Here is a 12,417-nt window from a genome sequence, read left to right on the forward strand (position 1 = left end):
TGCCGGCCGCCATCTTTGTTGGCAGTTAATTTGCATATCTCACTGATTAGCCAATGGGAAGGGTAGCGAAGTTACAGTTAATTACCATGTTTCTCTATTATTAGATAGGATAGTACATTATTGTTAACTGCTAGAGGCCTGATGCACGAAATTCATGCAAGGGGCTTGGCCTGGGCTGCCTCAGCAGGCCCTCACAGCCCCTCACAGCCTCCACCAGCGCTCACAGCCCTGGCTTCATCTGGAAGGCCATCTGGAAGGATGTCTGAAAGGTTGCTAGGCTGTTCAGTCTAATTAGCATATTAGCTCTTTATTATATAGGATAGTCACCATGTTATAGATTAGATTCCCCAAATCTATTCATGTTGTAACTGGAAATTTGTAACCATTGACCACCTTCACACATCCTCCCTATGCCCCCGGTAACCACCAATCTATTATCTATTTGTATGAGTTTGATTTTATTATTATCACACATATAAGTGAGAACATACAGTATTTCTTTTTTTTTTTGCCTGACTTATTTCACAAAGTTCATTCATATTGTCATAAAGGGAAGAATTTACTTCTTTTTTATAACTGAATAATATTTCATTACATATACCACTGTTTCTATATCCCTTCATCCCTCAATGGACACTTAGATTGTTTCCATAGCTTGGCTATAAATATTGCTGCAATGAACAGGGGAGTACAGATATTTCTTTGAGATTATTTGATTTCATTTGGATATATTCCAAGAAGTGGAATTTGCTGGATCATATGGTAGTTTTATTTTTAATTTTCTTGGGAACCTCCATATTGTTTTCCATGGTGGCTGCACCATGTTACAGTCCCATCAACAATGCAGACTGGTTCCCTTTTCTCCACATCCTTACCAGCACTTGTAATCTATTTTTTTTCTATAATAGTCATTCTAACAAGTGTGAGGTGATATCTCATTGTGATCCACACCTGTTCCTCTTAGCAACTTACCCTATACTCTAAACTCTGTGTGGAGGATCACTAAAATCTGCCCTTATATTATGTAACACTATGACCTTTGAAAAGTATTTTAATTTACATAAACTCCTCTGATTCCTACATCAGTATTAATATAGTTATCCCAATTTTTAAATGAGGAAAATGTTCGCTGACATATTAAAACAGTTGCTCAAGATAACCTAAGTAGAAAGTGAGAGAGGAGAGCCCACATTTTTCACCTGGAAGTTTAGAGTTCCCCATTCCGAACAGGATCTCTTTTCATCCCCACAGCCAATCAATCTCCAGATCCTAGCATTTCTTCTTCTGCTGTAACTCTTGAATTTGTTCCTTCGTATCCATTTCTTATGGCCACTTTTTTCCAGATCGTTATCAGTTCACCTGTTCAGTGGCCTCTTAGGAATAGCAATGACAATTGAGTAATGACCATCCTTCTCTAAAATCTGACTTTTGGCTACATCTGGAATAGATTACAACACCTATTTAGAAGTATACATGCCTAAAATTCTGGTTGCCTTTTTTCTCCCTCTGGTATTGCTCTCTCTCTCTCTCTCTCTCTCTCTCTCTCTCTTTCTCTGTGTGTGTGTGTGTGTGTGTGTCTCTCTCTGTGTATATATATATATATATATATATATATATATATATATATACATGTATATGTATATCTATAATAATAAAAGTGTAATATGCTAATTAGACCAGACGTCCTCGTCCTTCCAAACATCTTTCTGGATGACCTTCCAGATGAAGCCGGGGCTGCGAGGCAAGCCTGGGTTCTGGGTGCCTGCCATGGCCGGAGGGAAGCCTGGGTCCCAGGTGCCAGAGGGAAGCTGGTGCTGGCAGTCGGGGGAAGGAAGGCCTACTCTTGCATGAATTTTGTGCATCAGGCCTCTAGTGTATATATAATAGATATAGGTATAAGTATAGGTATAGGTATAGATATAGATATGGATATGGATATGGATATATGGATATGATATATGGGTATTAGAATGTCTATACAGAGATTCTGTGATTGTAGAAATGAAAAGACATGAATGGCTAAATGATGATCACAAAGGTACAGTAGGGTGTGTTTTAACTTGACATTCTGAACCTTCGGCCTCTCTGTTCAGTCAGTGAGCTGTTTTATGTCTCTTTCCTTATGCCCAGTTGGTCCCATTTCAATTTTGAATTTTCTTAGTATCTCTTAACTCACTTCTCTTTAAAAGCTATTTTGTAATAATATGTCATTTATATGTAAACTTATGACCTTTTCTTGTTTGCCATAAAAGAATGTTGATTGGTATGTATCAGCTGAAATACGTTTTTTTGTCATGCTACTAGGAGGTAAAGAGTCACTAATATGGTCTCTAAGTCCTAAAAGACTTTAATACTTCTTTGCTTATCTTTGATCAACTTGGTTATAGAACTCTAATTATATAAAAAATGTAACTATCATAATGTCAACCACATTTAACCTTCTTGATATCCCATGATTCTTTGCACTAAGGGCGCAAGGCCAGGTCTTTGCTGACTGCTTGATAACTGAATGAGTGATTATTCTCCTTGTTAATGGACAATGATATAGAAAACTCTTCCATATGTACAGAATATTAATGAGAAGCTGCACAAGCTGAGATAAGACTATAAGATGCTGCAAGCAATCACTTATAAGAACATTATAAAAAATATTACTCTTCAAGGATGTAGTCAGACTGGGGGGGGTGTCTCTGTGTGACGAATGAGGAGGAAAAAGGCAAGACACATTCTTGCCCACATGAAAATACAGAGTAATTTGCAATCATCATTTCTTCAATGGTTTCTATTATTTAGTATTTCATTTAAATTTTTAAAAAATAAACTTTGTGAGATAGCATTGCAGATGTTGACACTGGGAGGGGAAGCATCTTGCTTCCTTCTCAACCTCTTTAATGCTTTCTGTGCCAGGTACAGTGTGTCAAGCATTTGTCCTTCATGAAAAATACCACAGAAGTGATTGCTAAAGAAATTTCAACCAATCCCAGCAAACTGGCCAGTCCATAGCAAAGTTATTTCCCTCAATACTGGTTTTTAATTTGGGGTATTGTCTTTAATTGGAAAATTTAGGAAAGTCATTCTTGGTTGACATACTAAAAAGGAGAAATGCTCATTAGATAGTTTAATTCTCCAGTACAATTCACTTGGGCTCTATAAATAAGATCTCTGAATCAGTACTTTTTCTCTTTTTAGGGACTGCTTTGGGTGACCTTTATTTCCTTATCTGTAAATTGAAAGCATGGGAGTAGATCTGATGATCATGATTCATTCTTAGTCTCCTCCCTCACTCCTTCTCTCCCTCTCTCCCTCCTTCTCTCCCTCCCTCTCTCCCTCCCTCCCTTTTTCCCTCTCATCAGTGGAATTTCTCACTACAGCAGCTATTATCTACTTGTGTGGAGGTGAGAAGATGTGTGTAGTTTGGGAAAACAAATCCCACAGATGATCCTCCCATCAACATTAAAATCCATTAATTTTAAAAGTTTTTCCAAGCTCTGACATTTTGATTTACAGTCCTTATTCAATTTGGTAACTCTGGAGAATATACAAGGAAAGTCAATCATGTTTTTAACATTTATGATCTTTTTGGCTAAATTAACAGAATACAGAACTAAAAGGGCTGAAACAATGAGGACAATTTATTATCTCAGAACCAGATGAGGTTGGTTTTAGGATTATTTAGTTCAGTGGTTCAGTATTTTCATCAGAGCTATGACTTTCTTCCGTCTTTCTGCTCTGTCATCCTCAGCATCCTCAGTATTATAATGTCTCCCCTCTTGTTTGCAAGATGGCTGCAGCAGCTCCAGATAGCATATGCAGAAAAACAAAACAAAACACACGAGAGTAAGAGGAAGAGGGGGCATTTATTCTCATTTTAATTATGAAGAAAAACCTTCTCTAACCAAATTCCCTCATGTTCCACTGGCCAGAGAAGCGATAGTCACACACTCATTTCTTAAGTGCAAGAGAATATTCGGATGTTGATATCTGGCATATCCAGCTTCTATAGTGAGAGTTAGTTCGGCCTGAATAGGAGAAAGGGAGAGGGAAATGGATGTTGGGAAAGCAACTAATAGTGCCTGTCACATTGTCCTTTTTCCAACACTCATCTTAAGACTCACCCCTCCTTTATGTAGCCACTGGCTAATTAAAACTAAGTATTTAGCATAAATCAGGGCTTTTGTGGATTATCTGAATAATTAGAGAGGTTGTATGCCCAGAGCCCTTATTTTATTTCATCTAAAAGTTTAATGATAAATGGGCTTCCATTGCCCAAAAGGAGCTTCTCTGGTGCTGAAACCGGATATAATTTTTTTTTTTTATTGAATTGAGCTTTAGGAAAACAACTTAAAATGTACAAGGATTGTGATAAAGAGCAGCTTAAATTCTCAATTTTTTTTGGCTTTACAAATCTTCATCAACTACCAAAAATAAGACCAGATTAAAGGGGTATATGAATATTTAATGTAAAATTAGGAATATGTTGCTAAAAATCAGGAAAGAGTTTAGAGCTATGACCATGAATAAATTTTGAAATATCAGCTTACTTCTCTGCTACAACACTGACCTAAAGAAGCTTTTCTGTTTCCCCAGCAACCTCGCACAGCATTAGCTTGCTTCCCTCAGAGTAAATTAAATGTGATTTTCAAGTACTACACTTCATTATTTCAGAAATCACAATACCTAGCAGAAATAAGAACATTTCATAAATCATACTGGAGTTTATTTTTAAACCAGAGCAGAGAAAGTATTTATTTAGAAAAATATTTTTCTTTTAAATCTACTAAATTTTCAAGGACTTATAAATTATCTCCATGAGGAAATGATAAATAGGGCATTGTATGTATGATTAACTTATAATTCATTAGTGATTGCCTAATGATATTTTTAAAAAAGTATTAGTTACCAGGGACATGAGAAAGATAAAGGCCACATCTCAAATGAACCATCTAACGTCAAGCAAGATTAAAAGCTACAGAGGATGAAAATTGTGTTAGTGCTAACAAACATTTTCTAAAGTGAAATGTTAGCTACTTTTACCATATGTTAAAATTTTAAACATGTAAGATGTTGGTTATTGATCATCAATACTTTTGGGTAAATGAGTTTGAGATCATTTTTCTTTATTGTGGTAAAATACAAATAACAAAATATTTATTATTTTAACCATTTTAAAGTGAAAAATTCAGTGACATTGTTATGGTCTGAATGCATCCCTCAAAATATTGAAATCCAAATTTCCAAAGATGATGGTTTGGGAGTGAGGCCTTTGGGAGGTGATCAGGTCATGAGGATTGAGTTCTCATGAATGGAAATAGGACCTTATAAAAAAGCTCTGGAGAGGTCCCATAGGCCCTTCTACTATGTGAGGACAGTGAGAAGATGCAAGCTATGAACCAAGAAGAGGGCCCTTAGGAGAACACAACCATGCTGATGCCTTGATCTTGGACTTCTAGCCTCTAGAATCTGTGATGTTTTGTTATAACCACCAAAACAAAGACAAGGATTTAATATATTCACAATGTTATACAACCATCACCACTACCTAGTTCTAGAATTTTTTTATCACCACAGATGGAAACCCCATGATAATTAAGCAGTCACCTCCTAATGTCTTCTTCCCCCAATCCCTGCCAACCACTAATCTGGTTTGTGTGTCCATAGATTTGGCTATTCTGGATATTTCACATAAGTGGAATCATACAATATGTGGTCTTTTGTGACTGGCTTCTTTCACTTAGCATGTTTTCAAGGTGAATCCATGTTGCAGCATGCATCAGTACTTCATTCCTTTTAATGGCTGAATAATATTCTATTATATTGCTATTCCACATTTTGTTTATCTCACCATGAGTTGTTGGACATTTGTGTGTTGTTTTAACCTTTTGGCTATTATGAAGAGTGCTGCTATGAACATTAATGTATACATTTTTGTGTGGACCTGTTTTCATTTCTCATATTTATTTACCTAGAACTAAAATCGTTGGGTCATAATAGTTGAAGTTTAAACATGCAAGCCAGGATCTACACATGAAGGACATGAAGATCCTCATGTAAGTGGTAGAGCTTGGGTAAGAGTGGAAAGAGAAGAGGAGTAGTTTGGGGACAAGGGGCTGGTGCTCCCCTCACTGCCACATTCTGACCCAGCGCTCCCAGGAATTTGAGAATTCTATATTTGAAACTGGTCTTCTGCAAAGTTGCAGGTGTTTCTGTTTCATTTTACCAGAATTCTCAAGACATATTTTTTTTTGTATAAGGCGCACCTAAAAGGAATCTAAGTGGCCCGGCCAGCGTGGCTCAGTGGTTGAGCATAGACCTATGAACTAGGAAGTCACGGTTCGATTTCCGGTCAGGGCACATGACCAGGTAGCAGGCTTGATCCCCAGTGTGGAGCATGCAGAAAGCAGCCAATCAATGGTTATCTCTCATCATTGATGTTTCTATCTCTCTCTCCCTCTCCCTTCCTCTCTGAAATCAATAAAAATATATAATAAAATAAAATAAAGGGAATCTAAGTGTTTCTCTTATAAAAGATCATATCTCACAAACTCCTCTTGATCTAGGGGAAGAGTTATCAATTTTCATATTGCTACTAGAGAAAGGAACATGGTCACATCGTCAGGATGGGTAGGACAATGGGTGGCAAAGCCAGAAAGTGACTCAAGTCTCTGGCCTCCTTGTTCAGTGAGTTGGCCATTAGGTAGCATATTTTATTCTTCCTGCCCAAGCACATTGGCCTTGAATCAGAAGTCTACATGAATAACAGCCCCAGAACTATATTTTTCAGAGACAGGTAGATAAGTTGAACAATTCTACATTGTTTTCCTAAAAACAACACATTTTTCTTGTTTGAGTAAAACGGAAAATCCCATTCTAGCTATCACAAAATTAAAACTCTGCCCTGATAACTTTAAGCTGATATTTAGCTTAAAATAGGGACAGAATAATTTGTTCTTCAATGTTCTTCTATAAAGTCTCTTTTCTGCTGTATTTACTCCCACTTAGGGTTATTGAAGTCACAGATAACTTTTCTTTGGTCATTTTTAGTTAATTTCCTATTTCACAGCCTTCCAAACCCATGGATTTCTGAATTTGTCAATTTTAAATGGGATTTCCTTGGTCTACTCAGGACTTTCATAGAAAGCTTCCTGTTCTGCTGTGACCTTGAAGAATAAAAGGGTTCCTTGGTCAATGATGAGATGACACCATTACAAATTAGCTGAGTCGGTGTGAGTCCTTCATAAGGCCTGAACTACACTAGTCTAAGCTGGCCTTGAATGAATCCCTTGTCCCTGACACTTTCATAAAGAAAGATTGTGTTGATCAGTTATTAATGCCAAAGACACATGTCTCTTAAAGCAAAATAAGGTAAAAAAACAAAACAAGTACCTCATTTATCTATTCATCATACATGTTTTTGGGCCCAGCCCTTCACTAGCATATGGGAATCTAGAAGATGAACAATACAAGTCTCTGGCATTTCCTCTGTCCAAACGAGGAAAACCCTTCAAGATCATGTCGTTTAACAGATGAGGGGACTAATACTGATGTTCTCAGCTACAGAGTCCAGGCTAGGACTAATTGGTTCTTTAATGCTCCTTCTACCATATGACCACCCTGATGCCTGGGTTTAACACAGAGGATTAAGATAGCTCAATCACGGGACACCACATAGGCTATCTGCATATGATTTTGGAAGCTGGGAAGCACATGCCCAAGTATGTGAGCAGGGCACATGTTCTAAACCTGTTGACTTCAGTGGTATTCTTCCTCTTCAAACAAGCTATAAATTTGGTGAGCTGAGTATACTCTCTGTCTCACTGAATCTTAACCAGATTGCCTTGGCATCCTGGAGTATCACAGTCTTTTACAGCTATATGATCATATTTTGATCAACATGTGATATCTTTTTTGCCATGGCTGAGGTTCAACACTATTGGGAGAGGTCTGCCAGATGAGGCATGAACTGCATAAGTGAGGACTTGGGAGTACCATTGGTCATGTGTATAAGTAAGAAGTAGAACATAATTTCAGCACCAAGGAAAGGTAGTGTGATACCTAGGAAATGTAAGAATTTGGCTTAGAGAGTATTTGAGAGAGCATAAATATCAGGGTAGTAAACAGTTCTAAACAAAGAGCCACATAAGTGTGCAATAATTGTGTATATTCCTAAATATAGAGAAAAAGTCATTGTGAGGTCATTACCATCCACATGCATTGGGCTATTTTGAATCGTTTAATCACTTTAAGTATACTGTCTAAAATACAATATTTGTCAATGTGACTTGTTCACAGAACAGCTGAGAAATGCTATTCTAGTGAAACCTGCTTCTGCTTGCTGAACTATTGTTGAAGACTTAGAGAAAGTGTCAAGAGTGAATTCAGAGGAGAGAGAAATCTTTTCTGACTGGGATAATTAGGGAAGACTTTGTAGACAGGGTGGTATCTGAGGTAGATTTTGAAATCAATTGCACAAGTATAGGATGGAAGAGATGAGCTTAGCAACCCATGTGAAAAGGGCTCAGGATTTTATCCCATAGTAAGCCCATGAATTGTGTATTCCATAAAATGTTACTACACCTATATTGGAGGAACTGTGCTACGCGTTAGAGTTAGGGAGCTTAGTTGTGCCCTGGACATTCTCGCAGTTTAGTTGGGGGAAGATGTGGTAATAGAGAGCTGTTATATAAGTGAAACTACCTGCTCATTTGGCACCTGAATGCAAATTAGAAGGCCTGGAGCATAGGGTAGGGCTCAAGACCAGTAAGCATGTGTTGAGAATTGAGACTGGGGCCATGGGCAGAGGCACAATCATGGCGGGTCTTGTCCAACATTTTAAAGAGTTCATACTTCACTATATATGAATCAAGAGTGTAAGATAAGATTGTCCAAGAATTTCCCATATTTCTACCATTTCAAGATACCATCCATTGCTGACAACTTGCATCCTTGATCCAAAATGATTGCTGTTGAAAAGATAAAATGATCCACATTAAATATAGGGTGTACCCCCAAAATGTATACATACACTTTGAATAATTATAAAGGCAGTGTTTAATAAAATATATTTCATTTTCAAAACCATAGAGTTGATCTTTAAAGCTGAAGATTTGCTGCCAGAAACAGCTTCGCTCACTGAGAACCTGGAATTCAGTAAAGAAGAAGCACCCACAGTGAGAACACTTAAATCACAGTCATCTTTAAGTGGGAAGCCTAAGTAACAGTGCCCACTGAACCTGGCTCCACACTATACATCTTATCCTATATAATAAAAGCCTAATATGCTAAGTGTCTGGTTGGCCATTCAACCAATCAAAGCATAATATGCTAATGATATGCTAAGGCTGCTCAGCTGCTTGCTATGGCATGCACTGACCACCAGGGGGAAGATGCTCCGACTGGTAGGTTAGTGGCTGCTGGGGTCCAGCCAATAAGGACTGAGAGAGAGGCTAGACACACCCTGGAGCCCTCCTTCAGTCCCTCCCCAGCTGGCCAACCTCCCGTGTCCTTCCCTGGCCCCGATCATGCACCGGTGGGGTCCCTCGGCTTGGCCTTTGCCCTCTCGCAATTTGGGACCCCTCGGGGGATGTCAGAGAGCCAGTTTCGGCCTGACAGTGGAATGACCAGTCGCTATGATGTGCACTGACCACCAGGGGACAGATGCTCAATGTAGGAGCTGCCCCCTGGTGGTCAGTGCACTCCCACAGGGGAAGCGCTGCTCAGCCAAAAGCTGGGCTCATGGCTGGTGAGCACAGCGGCGGTGGCGGTTGCCTCACCCGCCTCTGTTGCAGTGCTAAGGATGTCCAACTGACAGCTTAGGCCTGCTCCCCATCAGTCGGACATCCCCCAAGGGCTCCCAGGCTGCAAGAAGGCACAGGCCAGGCTGAGGGACCCACCCGAATGCACGAATTTTGTGCACCAGGTCTCTAGTAAGAACATAAAAAGAAGCTCCTCACAAACCTCATTGGATACCATTTCACTTGACAGCATGATATTGGAAGAACAGTTGTTAGAAAGTGCTGAAAGTGAGAGTTTTCTGGGAAAAGGTATTAAAAAGAATTCAGGTACCAATGATCAGAACCCAGCAGATAGTGCAAATGCCACTGCAAACCTACAGAATTATGGTGAAACCTCTCCAGATGCCATCAGTACGAATTCAGAAAATGCTCAAGAAAACCATAATGGCCTGATGTCAGTTGTGATGTTTAAAATTACTGGTGTTAATAGGGAAATTCACATCTGAGGGGAAGATACAGAAATCTGTCTTCCAGTAGACCAAGTGACACCAGATCAGTTAGGCAATATCAGTCTTCAGCATTACCTTTCCAATCATTCAGTAGGTTCTGATCATAAAGCTGTTATTCATTCCAAATCCTCTCCTGAGATTATTCTGAGATTTGAAAGTGGTTCTGGTGCTGTAATACACTCTTTGCTTGCAAAAAGAAATGGATTTCTACAATGCCATATAGAAAACTTTAGCACTGAGTTTCTTACATCTTCTCTTACGAATATTCAACATTTTTTGGAAGATGATACTGTTGCAACAGTGATGCCAATGAAGATACAAGTTTCTAAAACAAAAATAAATTTAAAAGATGAGAGTCCTCGTGCTAGTACAATATCCCTTGAACCAGCTCCTATAGCCATTCACATTGACCATCTTGTGGTAGAGAGAAATGACAATGGCTCTTTTCCTATCAGAGATTCTCAGATGCTTAACACTGGGAATGATTTGAAAGAAAATCTCACAAGTGAATCATTTCTGCTTTCCAGTGGAAAGTATGTTCTGAAGAAACAGCACAGTGTCACTCAAGCCACTCAGACAAGTCCAGAGGCGCCTTGGCCTTCTCAGTCAGTTCACTTTCCTGAGCACTCCTTCAACTTCACTCGGGACCAGCTCATGGAAGAGAATGAATCTCTTAAGCAGGAATTGGCTAAAGCTAAAATGGCTCTTGCAGAGGCTCACCTGGAGAAAGATGCTCTTCTTCATCATATAAAGAAGATGACAGTTGAATAGCAGGAGTGGCAGTCAAAACCCAAATTATAGCTCTGGAGTCAGGAGGTTATATTTATAATGAGATGTTACCAACGAGTTGGGAGAATTTCCTTTTCATGAAAAGACAATAAAATGAAATGGAATGTGATGAAATGGTGACTAGTCCAAAGCCAGTTTAGGAAGTATTAGGTACGGGCATTACAATCTTTTGGTTGTTTTGTGTTTGGGATTTAACCTTCTTTTAAACTGGTGTGATATAGAGAAGTCAACACATACTGTAAAGTAATTACATGCCTAATGAAGATGTCATTTCCTAATGTTGATATCACACTATAGGCATTTTTTTTTTAAAAAATGTAAACCTATTGTGTTCCACAAATTGTTGAATTTATCACTCTGTTAATGATTACTATGATTTACAAAGATTCAAGTGCTCTTAGGGCTAATCTATCTATATATATATATATAAAGATAATATGCAAATTAGCTGGGATGCTGTAACAGTCACAACTGCTCAGGAGGAGGCTGCACGCACAGGTGGGTGGGAGGGGACTGCTGCATGGTGAGGAAAGCCACGGTGGTGCAGGCCTGCAGAGAGCAGGGCAGAGCAGGCCCTCAGAGAGCAGAGAGCAGAGCCTGCCTGCCAGCTGCGGTGAGCAGGCAGGCCCACAGAGAGCAGAGCAGAGAACAGGGCCTGCCCACAGAGAACAGGACCTGCCAGCCAGGGCGCGCCAGCAGTCCTGCCTCTGCATGTGAGCTGCAGAGGAAACACCTTTTCTGACTGCTCATTGGTTAGGCTCCCGATAGGCCACTCACAGTGTTCTTGGTAACTTGCGTAATAAGAATCCAAGAAGGTGATCTTGGGTTTTTCTACCTCACTCCTGGAGGAAAAAACAAAGGTCTGCTGCTGGAGGGGCTAAGAAATGTTATATCCTGCCCCAGCTAGTTTGGCTTAGTGGATAGAGCCTTGGCCTGCTGACTGCAGGGTCCGGGTTCAATTCTGGTCAAGGGCATGTACCTAGGTTGCAGGCTCCTCCCTGGCCGGGGTGGCCGGCAGTGGCAGCAGCAGCAGGGTGATAAGGGCAGTGCCTTCCCCTGATCAGCCCTGTTGCCTCCTGCAGAGGGAAGCCAGACTGCGGCTTAGGCCCACTCCCCGCGGAGAGTGGGCCAAAACCGTCTGTAAGACATCCCCTGTGGCCTCCCGGATCAGAGAGGGTGCAGGTAGGGCTGAGGGATGCCCCCCCCCCCGCCCCGGTGCAGTTGGACATCACTCTTGACATTCTGGGACCACTGGCTCCTAACTGCTTATCTGCCTGCCTGCCTGATTGCCCCTAACTGTCCTCCCCTGCCAGCCTGATCTCGCCCCTAACTGCTCTCCCCTGCTGGCCTGATTGCCCCTAACTGCCTCTGCCTGCCTGATCACCCCT

The 12,417-nt window shown here is 40.2% G+C and overlaps 1 protein-coding gene across 1 annotated transcript; it reads left to right on the forward strand.

Annotated features, from left to right (window-relative positions):
* The first annotated feature begins 6,617 nt into the window (after window positions 1-6,617).
* LOC102262857 (UHRF1-binding protein 1-like) lies at window positions 6,618-11,048 on the forward strand. Its single transcript, XM_014528819.1, is given in 3 exon segments — window positions 6,618-6,621; window positions 9,082-9,167; window positions 9,917-11,048. Coding segments are annotated over 3 exon segments (1,185 nt in total). The 3' UTR covers window positions 11,012-11,048.
* The last annotated feature ends 1,369 nt before the right edge of the window (window positions 11,049-12,417 follow it).

Source organism: Myotis brandtii, unplaced genomic scaffold (assembly GCF_000412655.1).
Source record: "Myotis brandtii unplaced genomic scaffold, ASM41265v1 scaffold654, whole genome shotgun sequence".
In the NCBI taxonomy this organism is placed as follows: Eukaryota; Metazoa; Chordata; class Mammalia; order Chiroptera; family Vespertilionidae; genus Myotis; species Myotis brandtii.